This window comes from Delphinapterus leucas, chromosome 15, assembly GCF_059928025.1.
Source record: "Delphinapterus leucas isolate spDelLeu-1000000601 "Yukka" chromosome 15, BTC_Dleu_Yukka2, whole genome shotgun sequence".
NCBI lineage: Eukaryota > Metazoa > Chordata > Mammalia > Artiodactyla > Monodontidae > Delphinapterus > Delphinapterus leucas.
The window spans coordinates 55,414,395-55,438,298 of NC_143143.1; the positions used below are offsets into that span (position 1 = coordinate 55,414,395).

At 42.5% G+C, this 23,904-nt stretch overlaps 2 protein-coding genes across 3 annotated transcripts; both read left to right on the forward strand.

Moving 5' to 3' along the window:
- The first annotated feature begins 5,171 nt into the window (after positions 1–5,171).
- PCNA (proliferating cell nuclear antigen) lies at positions 5,172–11,137 on the forward strand. The gene is made up of 6 exons (XM_022556493.3): positions 5,172–5,588; positions 6,435–6,532; positions 6,698–6,765; positions 8,091–8,285; positions 9,624–9,747; positions 9,835–11,137. Exons 1-6 carry the CDS (start codon positions 5,368–5,370, stop codon positions 9,912–9,914), a joined length of 786 nt encoding a protein of 261 aa, XP_022412201.1. The 5' UTR covers positions 5,172–5,367; the 3' UTR covers positions 9,915–11,137.
- A 491-nt stretch (positions 11,138–11,628) lies between these two features.
- Positions 11,629–20,746, forward strand: TMEM230 (transmembrane protein 230). Of its 2 annotated transcripts, none has more exons than XM_022556494.3 (4): positions 11,629–11,762; positions 13,700–13,820; positions 15,369–15,491; positions 18,109–20,746. In XM_022556494.3, exons 2-4 carry the CDS (start codon positions 13,722–13,724, stop codon positions 18,247–18,249), a joined length of 363 nt encoding a protein of 120 aa, XP_022412202.1. In that variant the 5' UTR covers positions 11,629–11,762; positions 13,700–13,721; the 3' UTR covers positions 18,250–20,746. The 2 variants fall into 2 exon arrangements, with proteins under 2 accessions (XP_022412202.1, XP_089752714.1); XM_089896588.1 differs by lacking the exon at positions 11,629–11,762 and adding an exon at positions 11,778–11,939.
- Positions 20,747–23,904: the final 3,158 nt, after the last annotated feature.

Here is a 23,904-nt window from a genome sequence, read left to right on the forward strand (position 1 = left end):
GTCCTTCATATTGCCTTTCTAGATCTTATCTTGACAAGTGTTCTCAGAAAGCTAAAACTTCTTATTCAGTTTAATGAGATGACATGCAAAATGGAATTGAGAATGGGCTAGGCAGAACTGTATAACATCTTAAAGTTTCAAAAATACAAATCCTGCATTCCCACAAACTTGTAGACCTATTAGATTATTAGACAGTCCATCTAAACTATAATTTCAGTCTTCTCTCTGACAAAGCATAGGTCTTACTTTTTCAAACCAACAGTCTATATGGAGGTGCAGGTGGCTTTAAGCATAAATATTCATCAATTGATCACACATGCTGAAACAGTACTTTCTGGTCCTAATTATTTATTAGAATTACCTGGGGAGCTTCTAAAAATGCCAATGGATGGCCCATCCTAGACCAACTAAATAAGAATCTCTAGAGATGGAACCTAGAGGAAATAGGCTTGTTTCTTTCATTTTGTTAAGCTCTCCAGATGAGTCTAATGTGCAGCCAGGAATGAGACTCAGTTTAATATGTGATATCACCTTGTAAAGAAATTTGCCAGAAATTATATTAAATAGTTCACAGCATTTTTCTCTCCCAGCATGCATTAACACTTTCAGACCAACAATACATGTTTGATGAAGAGATTGTGGGAAATGCAGAAAAGCATAACGAAAAATATTAAGATCATTTGTGGTAGCATCAGCCATAGATAATTACTGTTAACATCCATATTATTGCCTTTTTATTCTATTTTCTGTGCACTTACACTCAGATATAATAATTTTAGAAAGTTGGGATACTATTGTTTATACTGTTTCATAACTCAAAAGTTTTAACATCAAATGCCCTTTGAGAATGGTAATTTTTTTTTTTTTTTTTTTTTTTTGCGGTACGCGGGCCTCTCACTGTTCTGGCCTCTCCCGTTGTGGAGCACAGGCTCTGGACGCGCAGGCTCAGCGCCCATCGCTCACGGGTCTAGCCGCTCTGCGGCATGTGGGATCTTCCCGGACCGGGACACCCGTGTCCCCTGCATCAGCAGGCGGAGTCTCAACCACTGCGCCACCAGGGAAGCCTGAGAATGTTACTTGAAAGGCTTTATAGTATTCCATCTTACAGATTTACCATAATTTACCTAACAAAGACCATATTGTTAGACCTCAAGATTATTTCCAATTTCAGGGGAATTGTTAATAATTCTATAAGAAACATTCTTAAACATGCCTCATCGTGGTAAGTAACTCTGATCACTTCTTTGGGAAAAAAAAATCCTATAGATTGAATTTCTGTGTCAAAGACTAAATAAAAAATTCCAAGGATTTTCATACATATTTCCAAATTCCCACTGGAAAAATTATACCAATTTATACTTTCATCTTCAAGTCATGAAAGTACTCACTTCCTTATATCCTTCCTAAGAAATGGGTGTTAACACAATTTTTATTAATTTGGTAGATTAAAATTTTATCTCCCTTTAATTTATGTTTCTTTGCTTATTAATATGCTAACCATTTTTCATACATTTACTAAGACTGGACCTTAGGCACTAGAAGCCAGGGACCTCTGGATTTTGTTTAGATACATAAAGTGCCCTTTTATTCAGTTTGAATTGGGTTCTCTGTTGTGGGAACAAAGTATATTAACCAACACAAGTTTTTAGGCACACTGAAGTTTTAAAACTTATGTAGTCATTCCTATGTTTTATGGGTTTTTTTTCCTTTTATATTTAGAAGCCCACAGCAAGATCTCTTAAATATTTACCAAAATATTTTTCCATTTCTTATTGGGTTTACATTTATTTGAATTTTAATTATTTAATCTATCTGGAAATTATTTCAGTAAACAGTTATTAGGAAGAGTCTATAGCTTTACTTTTTCCTAGAAGTTTAACGAATTGTTTGGTCATAATTTAATTCATTCTTTTTCTCACTGATTGAAATAGCACCTTTACTAGTTGTTAGAGTAATCCTCTTAAAACAGAAATTGGGGACTTCCCTGGTTATGCAGTGGTTAAGAATCCACCTGCCAATGCAGGGGACACGGGTTCGATCTCTGGCGGGGGAAGATCCCACATGCCGCGGAGCAACTAAGCCCGCGCGCCACAACTACTGAGCCTGCATGCCACAACTAATGAAGCCTGCTCGCCTAGAGCCCGTGCTCCGCAACAAGAGAAGCCACTGTGATGAGAAGGCCGCGCATGGCAATGAAGAGTAGCCCCCACTCTCCGCAACTAGAGGAAGTCCATGAGCAGCAACAAAGACCCAACACAGCCATTAATTAATTAATTAATTTAAAAAAAAAAAAAACAGAAATTGTCTCATGCCAAAGACCTTTTGATAACTTTCCTTTTCACTTATAGAGGGCTTGTAAAGGGCTATAAGATCTCAGCCCTGACTCTCTTTGCAACCTCACCTTGCACCACTCTCCCCATTGTTCAGTGTGTTCCAGACACATCAATCTTTGAGTCCTATTGTATGTCAATTACATCTCAATAAAACTGGGGAAAAATACTTATAAAAAAAGCTTTGAATTTTAAAACAAACTACTATCTGAACACTTTCTAAGCATGCTGTCCTTTTTAAACATGTTATTCTTTCAGCCTAGAATACTTTCTCCCACTCTCCAAACAGCTAGTTTCTCTGGTAACCTGCTACCTCCGCAGAAGGCCTTCCCTGACCACAGGTCATAGCCATTCTTAAGTCATGGGTGGAGTTTAATTGCCATTTAAAATACCTTCAAATCAACACTTCGATTTGGCATTAAACCAAAATGTTATTATGTAAGCAGAAAGCACAGAAACAGAGTAGTAGAGTATACATTCGTTATTAGTGAAGCAAATGTTTCTCACTGGAGGAATGAATACATTCCACATTTTGCAAAGGAACTGAGACACTAAAAGGACCTGGAGGGACTTCCCTGGTGGTGCAGTGGTTAAGAATCTGCCTGCCAATGCAGGGGACATGGGTTCGACCCCTGGTCTGGGATGATCCCACATGCTGCAGAGCAGCTAAGCCCGTGTGCCACAACTACTGAGCCTGTGCGGCACAACTACTGAAGCCCGCATGCCTAGAGCCCATGCTCTGCAACAAGAGAAGCCACTGCAATGAGAAGCCAGAGCACCGCAATGAAGAGTAGCCCAGCTCACCACAACTAGAGAAAGCCCGTGAGCGGCAACGAAGAACCAACGCAGCCATAAATAAATGAATAAATAAATAAATATTTTTAAAAATAAATAAATAAAAGGACCTGGAAAGGAAAATACCTACAAATAGATGAAACCGTTGTGTTTTGATATAAAGATGTATGCAAAAGGATAGTTGATTATACATAAAGGAAGTGCTAGTATCAAAATTTACGAATGGGTGGCAGAGACTTGGAAGAAATTCCAGAGACAATAGAGGAGCACTCTTAAGAATGCTGCATCATCCACACCCTTGACGACAGAGTATGATATATGGAAAAACAGCAGTATCAGTAACTGAGTGAGAAGCTGAATGTGAAGATATATTACAAGTGCTTTAACCAATATATATAGTATGTACATATTATGCACATGAGTGATATATGATACAAATGTTTTTAAAAGTCTAAAAGTTCTTTTGATAATTACAAAATAGACATTCTAAATGATAAATCATATGATAGTTTGACATTTTATTTTCTTGTGCTACATAAAATGGGGCATCTTACAATTGAAGGTGCCTTAAATTCAGTGCATATATACACCTAATAAAAGTGGTAGAGGGAGGGGCTTCCCTGGTGGCGTACCGGTTGAGAGTCTGCCTGCCGATGCAGGGGACACGGGTTCGTGCCCCGGTCCGGGAAGATCGCACATGCCGCGGAGCGGCTAGGCCCGTGAACCAGGGCTGCTGGGCCTGTGCGTCCAGAGCCTGTTCTCCGCAAAGGGAGAGGCCACAACGGTGAGAGGCCCGCACACTGCAAAAAAATAAAATTAAAAAAAAAAAAGTGCTGGAGGGAGAGAATAGAGAAAGGCAATTTTTGAAGCCATAATGGTTGACAATATTCTAGACTTGATGAAATACATGAATCTTCTGATTGAGGAATACAAAATTTTCTGAACAGGAAAAATAAAACTAAATCCACACCAAGATACACGGTAGAAAAACTAAAGAATTCTACAGACCAAGGTAAAATATTAGAAGCAACTAAAGAAAAATGCTGTAAACAAAGCAAAAAAGAAACAAAGGAGGGATATTTATAATAATAAGATTATTAATATATGAAGTGCTCCTTTTAATCAATAAGACAGTGGTCAAGAACTATATGAACGATATCCAACTTGCACCAATCTTTTAATACACAAACTGAAATTTCCACATGAGCACAGATTTAAAAACGAGATTGCTAATATCTATAGAAAGAAAAATTAGGCGAAATGAGCATGCTCGTAGTTTTGGCTGAAATGTAAATTGCAATCTTTTGGAAGTCAATTTAGTAACATTAATCAAAATTTTAATGTGTATGCTCTTCGATCCAACAGTACTTCAAGGAGTTGCCCAAATTACAAGCACTTTTTAAGTTGGTTACATACGTAGGATATTATGCCATCTTTTTAAGAGGTGCTGATATAGAAAACATGTACCTGGCATAAAATTACACATGCTTTACTAAGTACTTTGCAAAAGGGTCTACGGTATAAATTCATTTGTTTTTTTAAAAAAGGTATATTTGTAGAGAAAATAAAAAAGCTTAGAAAGTTGCATACGGTAAATGATACGAGTTTGGTGTGTATGTGGCAGAGGAGGTTTAAGAGCTGGTGGTCAAGACAACTCTTCAGGCAACAAGGCGGCTCTTTCTCCTAGCAGGCTGGATTTGCGTTTCACTTTCGAGGCCGGAAATTCCCTACCCCTCAAGAGGAAGATGAAGCACCACGAAGACGCAGTTCAACGACTCCCCCCCACCCCCACTATAGGCCTGACCTTCACACTCGGCCGGACTTTTCTAACGTCCGGTTCCGGAACGTGACAAAAAGGCGGGGATTCCCGCCGGTCGCCTATCAGCCGGCCCTCAGAAGGCGCAGCGCTCACGCCCCGTCCCCAGTCCGCACCCTCCAATAGATGTTAGGGGTGGGGCGGACTTCGTGCGGAGCGGGTACACGATTGGCTCTGCAGTCTCTCCGCCCAGGCAGCAGGCGGGGCAGCGTGGTGACGTCTCCGCGAGGGGCGCGGGGTCGTAGCGCGCGCTCGCAGACGCGGCAGTATTAAACTGCTGCAGGCGCGGCGGGCTCGTTGTGGGCTTCCTCCGTCTCAACCGTTCGTGAGTTAGCTCCGTCGCTCGCTCTCATCTTCTGAAGCCTAAGCCGGCTATACCTTCCTCCTTCCTTCCGCCAGCAGCCGTGTCGTTGCGACTCCGCCACCATGTTCGAGGCGCGCCTGGTCCAGGGCTCCATCTTGAAGAAGGTGCTTGAGGCGCTTAAGGACCTCATCAACGAGGCCTGCTGGGACATCAGCTCGAGCGGCGTGAACCTGCAGAGCATGGACTCGTCCCATGTCTCTTTGGTGCAGCTCACCCTGCGCTCCGAGGGCTTCGACACGTACCGCTGCGACCGCAACTTGGCCATGGGCGTGAACCTCACCAGGTGAGCCCCTAAGCAGTGGATAGCCGGGCCCTGATCCACCTCCTCTGGCTCTTGGCGGGAGCGCCTCCGGGCCGGGCCCTCATTGGCTGGAGTGGGCCATCTGCGCCTTCTCATTGGCTTGCGGCACTAGTGGGGCGGGACCTAGCGGAACGCGCGGTTCGGAAAGCCCGCGCTAGCTGCAGCGCGAACCGGCTCTTTCCGCGCCAAAGTCACAAAGCGGGTGGTGGCGGGAAAATGACGGACTTCTTTGCGGTGCCAGGAAAAGACTGTTGCAGACCTCTTTGGTCATTAAGGGCAGGCGGCCTCGGATGAGAAACCTTGGTCCTGATTGACTTTAACTGCTTTATAATGTGTCCTAGTTCATTCGCCCTAACGAGCGACAAGAGTATTTCTTTTACTACAGAGTTGCGCTGAGCACCCCAAGATCCCGGTTTGAGGAAAATATATCCCAGGGCAGTGCTTTCAACTTTTGACCACTACCTGTCTAGTACATACACATGTTTAAATCTTAAAGCTTGTGAGAAATATTTACCCCTACTACATGCAGTGTGTTTTAACTGGTTTATTAAATCGTTTTTAAAGATCGTTGTCCCAATAATTAACTTCACCCACCAAAGGGATTTGCAGTTCATAAAATACTGCTGTTTTATTTATATCCAGAAGTGAAATTGCTCTTGGTGGGGGGGCTGTTTAGTTTAAGTATAAATACTACCAGATTGCATTCCAAATGGCCAGACCGGCTTACACATCCTAACTCACCAATTCGGCAGATGGTCTAATGGTTAAAAGTAGTACCTCCTGGTTTTAATTTGTTGATTTTAAACGCTTTGTTCTTCTGTGTTCTAGCATGTCCAAAATACTGAAATGTGCTGGCAATGAAGACATCATTACACTAAGGGCTGAAGATAATGCGGACACCTTGGCACTTGTATTTGAAGCTCCAAGTAAGTCTCACCCTTCTACTGACTTATGCTAGAAGAAATTAAAATGTAGTGTCAGTATTTCCCAAGGCTGAGAGAAATTTAAGATAATGTTTGTGATGGCTGTAAAATATACCTGACATTTGTAAACTTACATGTTCTTCTTCAACATTTGGTTTCTTTTGGTAGATCAAGAAAAGGTTTCAGACTATGAAATGAAGTTAATGGATTTAGATGTTGAACAACTTGGAATTCCAGTGAGTATCAAAGTTTCTGATTGAGCATACTGTACAGTCTTGAAAGTTACATAAGATATATTAATATAATAATTTAAAGACTATTTCCTAACAGAACTTTTTCTGTATATCTGCTCATGCATGTTCCAGAGTGGGGTGTTTAAGACTGACATATTTGTCATTTTATTAAGTTATGGTGTTCTACAGTGGCTCATTGGTTTGAATTTATTTCTGCCGAGTGAATATTTACATTAACCTCTGCATCTTTTTTTTAATTATTATTCCTAGAGTGCTTGCTTTTTTTTGTTGTTTTTTTGTAGATCTTTATTTTTTAAATTTATTTTTGGCTGTGTTGGGTCTTCATTGCTGCATGTGGGCTTTTCTCTAGCTGGGGAGGGGGGCGCTACTCTTCATTGCGGTGCGCAGGCTTCTCACTGAGGCGGCTTCTCTTGTGGAGCATGGGCTCTAGGTGTGCAGGCATCAGTAGTTGTGGCTCATGGGCTCTAGAGTGCAGGCTCAGTAGTTGTGGCACACGGGCTTAGTTGCTCCACGGCATGTGGGATCTTCCCGGACCAGGGCTTGAACCTGTGTCCCCTGCATTGGCAGGCAGATCTTAACCACTGCGCCACCAGGGAAACCCGAGTGCTTGATATTTATTGAGAGAAGATCTTAAAGCCATTTTAGCAGAAATTCATTATGGTTAGGTTTATCAACATCAAAAGTGAGAAGAGGTGTTCTGATGTTTAAAATGCCTAACATCATATTCTCTTGTTTTGGAAAGCAGATCTGTTTGCGCCATCATCACTGAATGCCATACCCTAATGGCCTCTTGATTTAGCCCTACTGTAGGGTGATTAGGTGGAGGCTCTTGTTCCCGGGATAGTGCATTTACTGTTAAAAGTTTAAGCTTTAATTTGTTTTCTTAGTATGGTTATTCTTACAGCATACTTGTTTTATATCTGCATTTATTTTTTGAGTGGTTAGAGTGTTAAGAAATTACACAATGAGTGATATTTCAAAGTAATCAGAAAATCTTGAATTCTGAGTTCTTGTTTAGATGCTGAATCTTCAGAAAGTGAGGGTGCCAAATCTTTTATTTCTATGACATTTAAATTTCTTTGTTTTGGGGCTTCCCTGGTGGCGCAGTGGTTTAGAGTCCGCCTGCCGATGCAGGGGACGTGGGTTCGTGCCCCGGTCCAGGAGGATCCTGCATGCCGCGGAGCGGCTGGGCCTGTGAGCCACAGCCGCTGAGCCTGCACATCTGGAGCCTGTGCTCTGCAGCGGGAGAGGCCACAGCAGTGAGAGGCCCGCATACCACCAAAAAAAAAAAATTCTTTGTTTTACAGGAACAAGAGTACAGCTGTGTAGTAAAGATGCCTTCTGGTGAATTTGCACGTATATGCCGAGATCTCAGTCATATTGGAGATGCTGTTGTAATTTCCTGTGCAAAAGATGGAGTGAAATTTTCTGCAAGTGGAGAACTTGGAAATGGAAATATTAAGTTGTCACAAACGAGTAATGTTGATAAAGAAGAGGAGGCTGTAAGTAGTTTTTAAGTAAACAAAATACCTTGAAGAAGAATATTAGGTTATATCTTAGTCTGCTAAGGCTTCTGTAACAAAATACCATAGACTGAGTGGCTTCTAAACAACGAAAGTTTATTATTCACAGTTTTGGAGACTCGGAAGCTGGCAGATTTGGTGTCTGACGAGGGCCTGCTTCTTGGTTCACAGACAGCAGCCTTCTTACTTGGTGGAAGGGGCAAGGGAGTTCTCTGGGGTCTCTTTTTTAAGGGCATTAATCCCATTCATGAGGGCTCTGCCTTCCTAACACTAAGCACCTCCCAAAGGCCCCACCTCCAATACCACCGTATTGTGAATTTGGTTTTAACGTGAACTGGGGTGGTGGGGGGGGCCACATTCAGTCTTTAGCAAGGTAATTGCTAAAATTAAAGAAAACTCTAAAGAAAAACAGACAGAATTTGCATTTCCAAGTAACTAATATGTGAGAATTGAAACTTCTGAAATCTGCAAGTGATCTTATAGATGCCATCTAACTTAAATTTGTGAGAAGGGAATGCAAATTTAGTGCAACCTTTATAAACTGTAGAACAATGGGTTTGTGTATCAAACCCACACATACTCTTAAGGATAGGCTTGGGAGGCTAGCTTTAGCTTTCTGGAGGTACTATGTTTTTACCAAATAATTGAGCAACCCAGTAGGATCTAGTTGGGGGTAAAATCTAGCTGTTGTGTAATCCTTATATTAACTTTTAAATAAAGAGTTTAAAAATACATATATTAGTAACAAATATATATTAGTAACAAAACTCAAGGGGCTGATTCTTTTCTCCTAAATTACATTTCACTCTCCTGCCAATCTTGATTTTTGTTCTTCTCAAAAATGTTACTTAACCCATAGGGAATTCTCTGGCGGTCCAGTGGTTAGGACTCCGCACTTTCACTGACAAGGGCGTGGGTTCGATCCCTCATCAGGGAACTAACATCCCTAAAGCCGTGCAGCTAGAAATTTTTAAAAAAAGAAAAAATTCACTCATAAATATTTTAATTTATTCGTAGTGTAAACATTTTATGACATCTAAGAAAATTATATTAAGGAATTTTTCAGTGTTTCTACTTCCTTGGTTATTTCAGTTTGTTTGAATCAAGATTTTAATAAGGTCCGTACATTACAGTTCATTGAGATACGCTCCTTAAATTTCTTTTAGTCCATTGCTTCTCTCTTCAATTTCATTTTCCCTCTATTACAATTTTATTTGTCGAAGAAACTAAGTCATTTGTCAATGTATATTAGAAATGAATGGGTTGCAGCTTTCTTGATGTTTTTCAGTATGATGAATCTTTTGTTTTCTCCCTAAGGTTACCATAGACATGAATGAACCAGTTCAGCTAACTTTTGCACTGAGGTACCTGAACTTCTTTACAAAAGCCACTCCACTCTCTCCTACAGTAACACTCAGTATGTCTGCAGATGTACCCCTTGGTAAGATAATAAACTTGTTGAATCTTGTTTTGTAGGTAGTGTATGTGGTACTTCTCAGTAATTAATTATATTCCTGTTTTCTTTCAGTCGTAGAGTATAAAATTGCTGATATGGGACATTTAAAGTACTATTTGGCTCCCAAGATCGAGGATGAAGAAGGATCTTAGACATTCTTAAAATTCAAGGAAATAAAACTAAGCTCTTTGAGAACTGCTTCTGAGATGCTAGCACATACTTAAGTCTGTTTTGTCTTTGTACCTCTGAGTACATATGTAGATATTGTTTTCTGTAAATAACTTTTTTTCTCCATTCTCTACAGTTTGTTCAAAAAGTAAAGTCCAAAGTCAAATCTGGTCTTGTTAACTGAGTAATAACTTTGCCTTACCTAGGAATACTCCTTATAATTTTTATAAACAAAAGGGTTTTGACTCTAAATGCAGTTTTAAGTATTGTTTTCAATTTAAATAAAAGTCATTTGAATTTCAAACATCACAGGACAGTACCTTCATTTGGACCACGATGGTCGCAAGTATCCTAGAGAATTCACAATTCAAGCAGCTCATGTAAATGAGCTTATTGTTTCAGTCTAGAGCAGGTTGATACGACATTAGATACAGTGATAAAAAGTATTCCAGATACAGCAGGTGACAAAGTATTTTGGGGGATTTATTTGCCAAACTTGGTATTCTGACTTCAGCTCAAGAAATGAAAAGGGGAGAGTAGAACAAATATATAATATTTTGTCATTTTTGCTTGCAGAAACTAACACTTTACAGAAGCTTAATGTACCCAAAGTTCTGTCAGCTTTATAAGACTAGCATTGTTACAGGGCAGTGTTTCATTAGCCTAGGGAGCCTTGTACAGGAGTCTTGGAAGTTTTAGTAGATCTGATAGGTCCCAAGGAGTATGTTTGTGCAAAAATAATTTCTCTAGCATAAGTAGCCTTTTGTGGGGACTTATTCCCTTAAAGGATGAAGGTGGCTTAATTCCATGGATGTTGGATTCAACCAAGAAAGTGAAAAAGGCCCAGCAGTAATTGTGCTACAAGGTCACAAGTTGGCATGCTGCATATTGAGAATTCCTTTATTGTAGTCCTCTTTTTCCGGTGTATTTTGTGTTTGGTGGATTAAATGACAGATTTCTGTCGTACTTGCAGTGACGGTAGAACTCACTGTATCCAGTAGGTAACTATTCATTACCTTTCTGTGTGCCTGGGGTTGGGGAAGGATATTGGCTGCAAAGGGGCCTGATGGAAATTTCTGGAGTGATGAAAATATTTTATCTACGTTGTGATGATGGCTCCAAGACTATATGTATCTGTCAAAACTAATCCATTTGTACTTTATCATATGTAAATTATACTTAATAAAGCTCGACATTTTAAAAAGTTTCACGTGTTGCAAAATGTCCCTTGTGGCCAGACCTCTTGCCAGGGTAAGGCCTGAAGACGAGGAGCGGGGAAACTGAAGCGCAAGAATGTGGGGCTACTCGAGAGTTGCGGGTGGGGTATAGGGCGGCAGAGACTGCGGCGCGGTCCGGGAAGGCAGCCTTCCCTGGGCATAGGGAGACCTGACAGCCCCGGCTTTCAGGGAGCTTCGCCGGCTCGGCTTCCGCCTCTCGAGGCGCCACTGAGCTCCCTACACTACCCTAGGGGCCGGAAAGAAACACGTAGCCGGCTAGCCCTGGACCTGTGACCCACGCGGCCCGGTTAGCTAGGCACTCGCCCGCCGCGGCGGAGGTGGTCGGCAGCCAGCCCAGCCCACGGCGCCTCCCGAAACCCTACGGGCCCCTAGCACACCGGGCACACGCCCGAAACCGGACGGAGAGTGGAACGAGGAGGCGTCGCTCCCGGTGACGCCACGTCCGGCGCGCTGCCTTGCGATACGCCATTTCCGGCTCCCAGCTGGTCTGGGGCGGGGACGCAGTGGTCTGGGGGCGTACTGTGAGGTCTCCGGCTCACCTGCTGCGAACCGTGAGCTAGCTTTCTGCGCGCGGGCTGCCGGGCCCGGGCTCCGGTAAGGCGTTCGTGCGGCGGGGCGGGAGCGGAAGAGCTCGACTCAGGTTCGCGGCGCGGCCCAGACTGCGCTCCCTGCCGAAATCAAGCCCCGAGTCCTCGGTGTGGAGCGTTCGTCCTCCCGGGGCACGGCTGGCCCTTTTCCAGAAACTGGATTTTGTTTTCCTTCTAAAATCATGTTGGTCCTTATTTCTCTTGTTGGCTCGCTCTGGAGGCGGGCAGGGAAGTAGTGTGTAGAGGCTCGTAGTGCAAGGCACTGTGCTAAGTGCTTTGCTGATGCTTTCAAAATTCTTGCAACATTCAAGTGCTGAGGATATTTTGGGGTTGCGGTGAGGCTGGTAAAAAAAGCCTGTTGGGAACTTGGGCTGGTACCCGGAAAACGTTGATTTACGTTTTTCCTTTCCCCTCTTTTAGAATTGTTACTCTTTGCTACCAATAAGCATTCGTCTCCCCTCTCCTTCACGCCGTGCGCTTTTTTATGTTTTGATGCGGTGTATGAAGTTAATGTCAGAGTATGTAAACTATTTTTTTAAGACTAATACAAATCAGAGGTGATTAAATGCTCTCAAACCGCCCACTTATTGGTAGTTTGGACTTTAAGTTTTATAGAATTAAATTTAGATTATCGTGTAGTCGGGATTGCAACACCTAAAAACATAGTATTTGACGGAATTTGATCTAACCCTTTTAGAAAAGCATGTAAGTAAGCATACTCTTATTTTTTTAATACTTGATTTCTGCTCCAGTATATAATTACTAAAAAGGGACATGAACATTTAGCACCAATTCCTTTATAATGCTAGTTAGTTTAGGTTGACTGTGGGCCACTTAAAACAGCTCATTAATATCCAGTATTAAGTATATATAAAGCACTTAAAACAGTACCCGTCACTTAATACTAGGTAATTGTTAACTGCCATTATAATGATGATGATGATTTGCAAAATGTCATACCAGAGGAAGGCCAGTCTTTATGTATTTTTTTTTATGTTGCCCTTATTGAAATACTTAATTTTCTTTTTTTAAAGATATGTTTCACTTTTAGAAATCAAATATCTTCATGATTAAAATAGATTTACTTGTTTCATTCGCATAACTTTATGGAGGAAAAGTACACAAATTACAAATGTTTTTTCAATTTAAATGTCATTGTTTTTAAATCTTATCTACTGTGTTTAAACTGGTGGCATAATAACCGTGATCTCATTACTATAGTCAGCTTTGACTATTTTGAACAAAAACCAGGTATTTATTCAGGGTTTTTTGTTTATTTGTTTTTAATGTAGCTGTAGAAGTAACCTGGAAAGTGCAATCGCTGCTTTCAGTGCTTGGGGTGGAGCAGAGAGGCAGGCAAATCAGAGGACACTGGTACAACACTGGTAGCCAGTAGCTTATCCAAATTTACAACAAGAAGTTTTACAGATCTTTTGTATTAAAAGGATGATATCTATCAGAGGGAAATAGGCAAAATGCTGATGTGAATGTATTCCATTTCCCACCGTCTCTCCTCTCTCCCTGACAAATAAGAGAATCACTTGAGTATATGCTCCTGTTGCTTTTTCTGGAAGCAGGGACGGGGGACAGGCAATACTATACTATAGCAGAATGGTTGAAATGTCAGATGGACTTGGATTTAAGTCACCACCCTTTAACCTACTCGCCGTGTGGCTTTGGAAAAATTAGGAGGCAGAGAAACATTGGTGGCAACATAAACATGAGGTCTGGTTCTTGGCAAATGTCTTGATTCTTATTCTACCAGGACAAACCAGAGTAGATGCATAATGAGAATGCTTTCACTTGTCAAAGGAATATCAGGTTCTAAGAGCAATGGAGCCTAAATTGCCAGTTGCTAGTATGACATTGCAGCCCAGAACTCCAATACGTATAACAAACACATTGTTGTAGCCTGCAGACAATAATACTTTTCTTTGTTTTCAGACTGTAGCTGTGTCAGCGTGTTATGATGCCGTCTCGTACCAACCTGGCTACTGGAATCCCCAGTAGTAAAGTGAAATACTCAAGGCTCTCCAGTACAGACGATGGCTACATTGACCTTCAGGTAGATGCAGAAGGGACCTGATGAGATTGGCTGGCTCTGTTTCTGCTGAGTTAGCAGGGAAACCTTCCAGGTAGAGGTTTTGCTCACTGTCCCTAGATATTAGAGGGAGCAGCAGGAAAGAAACTCTGCTCTGAGATTTTCAGCCATAGCCTGCAGAAGGAAGGACCTTGGCAGAGCAGTTTCGAACCAATATAAATATTGTCTAAGAAATTTTAGTTGTAATGCCAGAGTTCAGTAGTTGCAAATTCTATTTAGTTAATCTGGAAATAATCAGATTGTCTTTTGTTAAGTAGAATTTTTTAAAGACTGTGTCATCAGTTTGTTTACACTTCAGTCAAGACCAGTTCATCTTTTAAGGGAGAAACTAACTGCTAAAGCCAACAGATTGTGGGAATCTTCCTTCTTTCCTGATGTCATGAGATCCAATTTATTAAAGGTATTCTTTGTGACAAACAATAAGTAAAACAGAGAATATTAAGTTTGTGTCCTACCCTGATCATTGTTTATAAAATAGTTAATGGTGTAGCATCTCCTTTTACCCACTTCCCTTTAGAATAGAATATTTTAGGTGGAACCAGGACCGAAGAGGAAGTGGCAGGAACCCATCCTTTTAAATATAAACAAATCAATTATTCTTCGTACTTTTTGGACCCACACTTGAAGAAGAGAGTTTTGGGGGTTTTTTCGTTTTGTTTTTAAGTGCGTCTGGAAAGCTTCCAGTCAGGTCAGACACAACCATGAGCCAAACCTTAGGAATTTGTTTCTGAATCTTAACCTTGAATTGAACTTGTTAATAAGGCAGGTTATTTGCCTTGTGGGGCAGGCAACTAATGCTTTAGGAAAAGTTTTTGTTTGTTTTTTTTTTAATTTTTTGCAGTACGCGGGCCTCTCACTGTTGTGGCCTCTCCTGTTGCGGAGCACAGACTCCGGACACGCAGGCTCAGCGGCCATGGCTCACGGGCCCAGCCGCTCTGCGGCATGTGGGATCTTACCGGACAGGGGCATGAACCCGTGTCCCCTGCATTGGCAGGCGGACTCTCAACCACTGCACCACCAGGGAAGCCCGAAAAAGTTTTTTTTAAAACCTTTGACTATATGCCAGCTTAACTTTGAATGCCAGAAATCACTTATTTTCTTTCTTATTTTCCAGAGCATGATGTACACTCTTAATCCCTGTAGATTAGTACAGCCTTCCGTGTGCCAAGACATGTTTATTAAAAACATGTCTAATCAATGAATGACCATAAAGTATCTTTTGTTTTTGTAAGAAAATAATTTTTTTACGGTACAGTGAATGGTCTGTGGAATGAGACTAAAACGAGAAAGAATAACATTCTGGGACTCCCTCCCTCAAGTTATTGTTAGAGCAATAACTAGACCTTCATCTCCTGCCAGTCCTTTTTCCTTTCTCTCCCAGAGCTGCATTGGGTAGTAGGACTTACTTCAAGACACACCAAGATTGGTTCCTCTTATCCTCTCTGCTTTAAAGTGTCTGAGCCCTGGTGTATTCATAATGCTCTTCCTTGTCTTTTTTTGTTTCTCTTTCAGTTTAAGAAAAGCCCTCCTAAGATTCCATATAAGGCCATTGCACTTGCTACGGTGCTGTTTTTGATTGGCGCCTTCCTCATTATCATAGGCTCCCTCCTGCTGGCAGGCTATATCAGCAAAGGGGTAAGCTGAGGGGCTTGTGGGATTGCCATGAGATGTTTAAAATGTGAGCCAGGACTCACATTTTTATATTCAGTATATTCCAGCAGAAAGGAGAAAAGGGTTTCTTTTTTTAGATTTTGTTCTCAGATAACAAGACATATTTCTTCCTTTGAGCTTCAACAGACTTCTCCCACAGTTCCTATGAGGTGAGTGTAGCAGGTAGGCAAATTTTCCCTCTGAGATGTTGGGCAGTTTTCCCACCATCTTAGTTTGGAACAGCAAAACTGAGCCTAGCGTTGAGGATTTCTGACTGATAAAGGCTATAACTGGAGTAGAATGCTGTTATTATAACTTTGCAGTTATACTGCTGTATTTAGTGTTTGGGGAGAAGCAGTGAGGCTTATATAGGTCTGGGGCCACTGACCAAGCCAGGACTTTTGGCTCATGGATCAGATCTTTCTTAAATTGGATTTGGTTGGAGTTCCTATTGAGCTTCAGTGTGATACCTTAGTAACCTAAAGTAGTTTTTGGTGGTTCTTTCATTTGGATTGTATACAGATGCTTATACACAGCGTCTAAATTGTTCTAAAGTAATACTGACCATAGTTCACATCTGTTCTTCAACACACACCAGGCCAGGGGATGATGGTCACATTGGTCTACAGAAGGAACAAAGCCAAGAGCTAAAACTGTGGGCATTATCCTTGGAACTGGGAATATTAAACACTGTCACAATAAAATGGCTACGTTTGGCTTTTGAGACCTGTCTCCAGGTTGCCTCAGGTCCTAAACTATTATGTGGCCACCAGAGGCATACTTGGTGCTATCTAAATTTGAACATCTAACTTCAGGACTGTGCCTTCAGTTAACTTTCATTGCAGCATGCATTGTTAATCCCAGGGGTATAGTCAAGATTCTATTAATGATGTGAAAATTTAGAGTGGAGGTGAGATCCACATGCAACAAATATCACTTCACCTTGTGTGGTTTGTAAAAGACTACTTTATAAATAAGGATAAAGGTGTTAATTAAGAAAATCACCTATAGATTGTTTTGGTTTTTAGTTTGGGGTTTTTTTCACTATTATTGCAGACATTTCAAACAAAACAGAAGTAGATGGAATAATATGAACCCCCACCACAACTAGGCATCAACATTTATGAATGTTTTGTTTCATCTATCCCCAACTTTTTTTCCTGTATACTAAAGCAAATACCAGATTTACATTTGCTGGTAAATCTGTAAGTGTGCATCTCTAACAGTTTTTACATTAATCTAGGGGTGTTGTCTTGATAACCATTTACCTGTTTTTCTATTCCTCATATTTCTTGCATACTGTTAGATTTAGGGACTTGCTTAGATTTAGTTGTACTTTAGCTTTGTTTTAGAAAGAATATTTCATAGGGGTGCTGTGTATTTGCTATTGCACATGGGTTCTCAAACTTCAGCATCTATCAGAATCACTTGGCAGACTTGTTAACACACAGGTTCCTTGACCCTGCTCCCAGAGATTCCAGTTTTGTAGGTCTAGGGTGAGGCGTGAGAATTTGCATTTCTAACAAGTTCCCCGGCAATGCTGGTGTTCCATGGACCACATTTTGAGAACTATTGCTATAGCATTACATTAGGAGGCACAAAATGGTTGTCCTAATTTTTAGTTGATATTAAGATTGATTACTGGGTTCAAGTGTCTTCAGCCTAATTCATTTATTATAAAATGAATTACCCTTTTCACTAAGGAATCCAGCTCTATCATTTTCCACGTTTATCAGCGAAAATTCTTCTGGAACTTTCTCAAAACCATTATTTGGTTACCCTGAAATACAATGTGTATAGTGAAGGTAGGAAAAATGTTTGATTATTTCTCTTTAATTATCAAATTTTTATAAAAATACACCTAGCAACCTCAAAAGGTAACCAAAGAATTGTTAGTATCACTGTAAGCTTATCATCCTTTTACATATTTGTGCTTCAGTCAATTGTAGTCTATATTCTTTTTAACATATAAATTGTCCCATATTTGGTCAATAGGAGCCTCTGCAGGTTACTCCTGTCTTTTTTTCTTTTTTTAAAAAAAATATTTCTTTATTTGGTTGTGCTGGGTCTTAGTTGTGGCAGGTGGGCTCCTTAGTTGTGGCAGTTCGTTGCATCATGCATGTGGGATCTAGTTCCCTGACCAGGGATCAAACCCAGGTCCCCTGCATTAGGAGCGTGGAGTGTTAACCACTCTGCCACCAGGGAAGCCCCCTACTCCTGTCTTTTAAAGCTGACCTAGGTTAGCCTTTGATAGCTTTCTTGTTTTCTGGCTCAGCAAGTTATCCCAGGCCCATCTGTACATTCCCTGCCCCCTCAACTTGTAAACAGCAATTTCTCTAAGGAGCTCTGGTTTCTTTATGGGAAGTAGATATCTATGGTTGAACATGGATAATTTCTTTATAATTTTTACTACTTTGTAGTTTTTCTGCAATTGATAAGGAGGCAAAGAGATGTAAATCTTTTGCCTTGGTAGTGTATTACCAAAATAAAGTGCTCTGAAAAGTATATGATAACTGATCCATGGATTGGACCCATGGCTTTATTTTATTTTAAAATTTATAACTTGCATGGTACTGATGTGTTTGCCTCCTTCTGCCACCAGGGGGCAGACCGGGCCGTTCCCGTCCTGATCATTGGCATCCTGGTGTTCCTGCCAGGATTTTACCACCTGCGCATCGCCTACTACGCATCCAAAGGCTACCGGGGATACTCCTACGATGACATTCCAGACTTTGATGACTAGCACACACCTCAGCCCTGAAGAAAAGAGTGATAGATGGGACTGAGCCCAGCTTTAAGACACTGAGCAGACACTGTGGCTAAGGGCTAAGGAGTTCTGCGATTTGCAGATGTTCAGCAAAACAGTGGTCAGATTTTATGCGTCCATCCTAAAGACGTTAACTGAGCTTACCGCTACCCATGTCATCAGGACAGTCTCTATTTTTCATCTCCCGGCCCTGGCAAAAGCTACTGACAAGTTTTTCCACATGAATATGTATCATGAAAAGTAGCAATGTTAATTGTATGGGAAAGTGGGAGGTTATTCTGTACTGGAATGTGTTGCTGCCACCACCCTTTTTAGAGTTGAGCATTCTTTTAAATAGTCCTCATTGTTAATATGTTCTTGTGGCAAATGGAAGAACGCAGTATGTCAGATTTCTTATTACTAAGTAATTTATTTGGAAAATATGTAAGTGTCTTATCCCCATACTCTAACTTTGTGTTCTAGTGGAAAACCGTGGTAAAATCAAATATCAGTGTGGTGCATCTCTAATATTTTTTACTTGCTTTCTTATTAACAGCAACTAGGAATTAAAAAATTCAGCAAATTTTCAAACTGTAAACACATTCTCTGTTCACCAGTCCTTGGCCAGCTCTGATCTGGTTCACTGACAGGTTGGCCAGCATATAATTTGGATCATTCTGTCCTTTGTAAATCTAGATGTTCTGTATATCATACCTTTAAGGACGAGACTTTTGGCTGTTTCCTAAGGAAAAAATGTAGATAAGTGGTTATTATTTATAGTTTTTAACCCTGTTGTTAGCACCTCGTATTATGATGTCATTCTGCTGAAGATTGTAAGAACTGGCCTGGATCTGTAGAGGACAAGACTGCCTTAGTTTGATTCTGTTTCCTAGCTTGCAAAAAGTGGCTTGTATTCAAAAGAAATTAAAATGTCAAAATCTAAATCCTAGACTTAAAAGATAACTTTAAACCTATTTTAGAAAACATTTTAGTGATTATATGATATCTTTGATCCCAATACCTAGGACTACCTTCATTTTTAGATAACTGGCATTGTGCATTAGACTGTTTTCCAGTCATTCTTTTACTCTAAAGTTATGGACTTGGATGATTAGAAGCCTGCAAGTACCATTAGCTGAGATTTGGAGGGCCATGGGTAGAGCAAGGTTATTGGGGAAGATGACTTCAACTTTGGATGTATTAAATTTAGATGTCTACTTGACATCCAAGTGGAGATGTTGAGTAGGCGATTGCAATGTGCAGTTTGGAGTTCAGGAAGGGAGTCTATGCTATAGTTAGAAATTTGGGAGTCAGTGTTGGGGCAATATCTAAGGGCTGTGGGGCTGGATGAGATTACCCACGGAGTGAGTACAAATGGGAAAAAAAGCTAGGCTAGGACTCAGGAAGTGAGAGACAGAGAGGGTGATCGGAAGCAGCCTTCAAGGATAGGTACATTTGGTAATGGGAGGGTTGGCTGGGGAGTCCGGTAGTCTAATTAAAGTTATTGGGCCTTGACAGTGAAGATGTGAGGAAATATATAAAACTTTATCCTGGGCAGTGTTTGCAAAGCTAAGACCAGAAGGTTTTGGCCAAACTAAATTATTTGGTCCTTTTTTTTTTTTTTTTTGCGGTACGCGGGCCTCTCACTGTTGTGGCCTCTTACGTTACGGAGCCCAGGCTCCGGACGCGCAGGCTCAGCGGCCATGGCTCACGTGCCTAGCCGCTTCGCGGCATGTGGGATCTTCCCGGACCGGGACACGAACCCGTGCCCCCTGCATCGGCAGGTGGACTCTCAACCGCTGCGCCACCAGGGAAACCCCTATTTGGTCCTTTTTATAAGGGTAATGATGCTGCTAGTAAGGGGGAGAAAAAATCAAAATGGAACGGTGGGGGGGGGTAAACAGTCTATTCCCAAGGTTGTCTAAGTTTCTTGTATACCCTTCTAGAAATGTTCTAAGCACATATCCTTTTTTCATAAAACAAAAACAAAAACTCGGACTCCCATTGTATAGCTCCATTGTTTCCCACTTACTCTATTTTGTGTATCTTGCCATATCCACGGAGATCAGCCACATCTTTTTTTTTTTTTTGGCTGCATCATGTGGCTTGTGGGATCTTAGTTCCCCGACCAGGGATTGAACCCAGGCCCCCTGCCTTGGGAATGCGGAGTCTTACCCACTGGACCACCAGGGATATCCCTCTATTTCATTTTAATACTTGGAAAAACCCTGAGTTGGGTAAGATTCTTAGGTAATAAGTTGATATTTGGGACTCACATTTAAGCAAAGCCTGAATTTCCCTTACCAAGTATGAAAGCCAAATGCCTTTAGGGGCTGGACAAGTAAAGGAATGGAGGGCAGAGGGATGGGTAGGATCAACGGGAACCAAGGTCAATTGTCAAATGTATATTTTATCTAAAAGCAGCCTTCCTGCTCCTTCTAAAGCGTTGGCCAAACCACGTGCCCTAGCTTTATAAAGATTTTCTATTTATTTATTTATTGGCTGCACTGGGTCTTCGTTGCTGTGCGCGGGCTTTCTTTAGTTATGTCGAGCAGGGGCTACTCTTCATTGCGGTGCATGGACTTCTCATTGTGGCGGCTTATCTTCATTGCAGAGCACGGGCTCTAGGCACACGGGCTTCAGTAGTTGTGGCACGGGGGCTCAGCAGTTGTGGCTCGCGGGCTCTACAGCACAGACTCAGTAGTTGTGGCGTATGGGTTCAGTTGCTCTGCAGCATGTGGGATCTTCCTGGACCAAGGCTCAAACCCGTGTCCCCTGCATTGATTCTTAATCACTGTGCCACCAGGGAAGTCCAATATAAGGATTTTCTTATTTGCAACAATAATTATGTCTCTCATTAGTCATTTCCAAAGCTAAGTCCTCCCCAGTTGCATCAGCTATTCTACATATGATGGCAGTTTCAGACCCATTTCTTCTGGATAAGCTTCACCTGGTCAGTGTGCCAGAAGCATATCGATTGCTTCCTTTCTGCCCAGAATTTTAGGTGCTGAGGGTACAATAGGAAAGGATAAGACTTGGTCGGTGAGGAGCAGAGGTTGCAAACTAGTGGCCACAGATGTTGGCCAGAATTGTTTTTAAAATGGTAAAGGTCACCTGATCTTGATTTGGGGCTTTTTCTGGAAAATCAATAGATTTTTCTTGCTGAGAGGCAACCAACTGGAGCAAAGTAGTAGTGAAGCAGCTTTGAGCAGAGTTCTCTAGTTCACTGCAGGCCCCACCACTGCTTGGTTACTTTTGTACCAAACCTTCTAGTTTTCTTCATTAAGGGCAAAGAGTGGGTCTTACAGTCCCACAAAGTCTAGCACAGTGCTTGTGGGGATTTAGGTTTATTCAATGAAGGATCAAAGTCAAGAGTGTGTTTCTGTCCCAGGACACAGTGTTCCTTTGAGGTACCGACAGATGGGCTGGTACCATTTGATTCAGACTTTCCTAAATGACCCTCTGTCAGCTGCCTGGGAGGGCAGCTACTCTGTAGACAGATTTGGTGCTCCCTGGTGAGACAACTCTCTTCGTGGCACCCTCTGCTCAGGCCATTGAGCCCAGTTCACAACCACCTGCAAGTCCCCTCCTCCAGGGTCATGCAGTGCCCCTGCTGGCTGGCACAGAGGAGCATCCGTTACTGGTGCAGTGAGGGAAGCTGGTAAAGGGACAAGAACAGCCTTGATTTTCTGCTGAGCTTCAAAGGGCAATAAACCAAATCAACTCACCTTATTTGCCTTGCTCTGTCATCTAATTTCCCATCCCGAGGCTCCTGGCCTCACATGTGTGGTCAGTTATGGCTTAGTGCCAGGGTGGGAAGGGCATAGACTGAGTCTTATTTGCCACAAGGTATTGCACAAATTACTTCTGGAGCCTCAGTTACCTTGTAATGTGGGGATAAACCAGTTCCTACCCCGTAGGGTAATTGTGAGGAGTAAATAAAACAACGTGGGAAGGTGCTTCGCACAGAGCCTAGCACTCAGTAAGTGGAAGCTGCTGTTTGAGAGTGAAGAAGTTCACTCCTTTGGCTTCAGGGAGTAGTGCCTGGGGTGAAGCTGAGGAGGGGAGGAGAGAGCCCATCTGTTATCCCTGATGCCAACCTGAAGAACCTGCTGTTCCATGGCGGAGCGACCCCGGAGCCAGGGGCCAGAGCCAGCACAGCAGTCAGTCCCACCAAGGCAGGGCTCCCTTCCCTGACAGCTGCCTGTGGGAGGGGGTGAGGAGGTCTCCAGACCCTGCCCTTCTCCAGCATGCAGCTTCTCCAGTCCTTCTCTGGTTGAACAAGAGAGGAAGGGGAGGACCAAAGCATCCCACTGTAGCCAACACGTGGGCCACCGGAGGCCCTGCAGGGAAGGCTGTGCAGATGAGATGATGCAGCTGGAGTATGGTCAGACCACCTCTCCCTGGAGCTTGTTCTTCCCTCCTCTTTCTCCCATGGACCCTGTTTGCACCTCTTCTCTTCCTGCACTTCCCCTTCTCAGTCTTGCCCCTTGCTATTCAAAGTGTGGTCTGCGGACCAGCAGCATCAACAGCATCCTGGAGCTCGTTGGGTAGGCAGAATCTTGGGCCTGCCCCAGACTGCTAAACCAGAACCTGCATTCCAACAAGACCTCTGGGGGACCATTACCTGTCAGTGTCTGAGAAGCACTGATCTGGGGTATCCCGTGCCTCAGTCCATTCCCTCCCTTTAGGACTGGACCTCCTCTGGTAGTGCCAATGGCTAGGAGTAGGGGCACCTAGAAGGTTAGTCCCTCCTCCTCCATCCACCATTATTCTCCAGCTAAAACAGTAACCCCCAGTGTCTTGGGGAAGCTTCATAGAAATGGCACAGAAACAATGCAGGAAAGCTTTGTGAAGATCCATTTTTGTGAGCAGTGAGAAATCAAAAGAGAAGTCCCACAGATGGGGAAGGTCTGTGGCAGGAGTGGAAGCATGCTTTGGTGCTCTGAAGGCCAGGGGAAGGGACAAAGTGTACTTTATGACCCAATGAGAGACAGGATGTTTTGTCTCGGTTTCTGGGGGAGGCAGACCTGGTGGCTCAGGAATTTACCCTGAACACTGAAGTGCTGGCTTTCCTCCCTGTCTCCATGGGTCTCTAATGCCTCCAGTGTTTCATTCCTCTCACTAACTTGGGAAGAGCCACTAGAAAATGCTCCAGTCTGGGAGATAAATGTTCTTGGCCAAGATGCTAATCCTTTGAAAGGGTTTTCTCTCGGATTGATGGCCGCCGAGTTTGCTCTGAGATCACCACCCACAGGACCACTGTCCCCCTACAACTGAAAAGATGGCAGCAGCAGAATCACCAACACAGCCTCGGAGGGTTTGTGGCCTGGCAGAGTTGAGAAGATGACTTGTCGCAGGTGGGAGGAATGACCTTGAGGAGCTGGGGAAAGTCAGATCTCTGTGGACATAGCTCCCGGCTCCTGCCCCTGGACTGTGATCTGAACATTTTAACTTAAGAGGTTACTGACAGGAGACTTGCTGAGAGCTCTAAGTTTCTGCTTCTTGGGGATGTCAGAAATTGCCAAGTCTTTTCCCCATTTAATGGAGTCTGAAACCACAGTGAGACCAAAAGAGCCATGGAATGATGCTGGCCCCAGATCAAGGACTCCTGCTCATTCTGAGCATTGACTCAAGGTGGTATTCCATTGT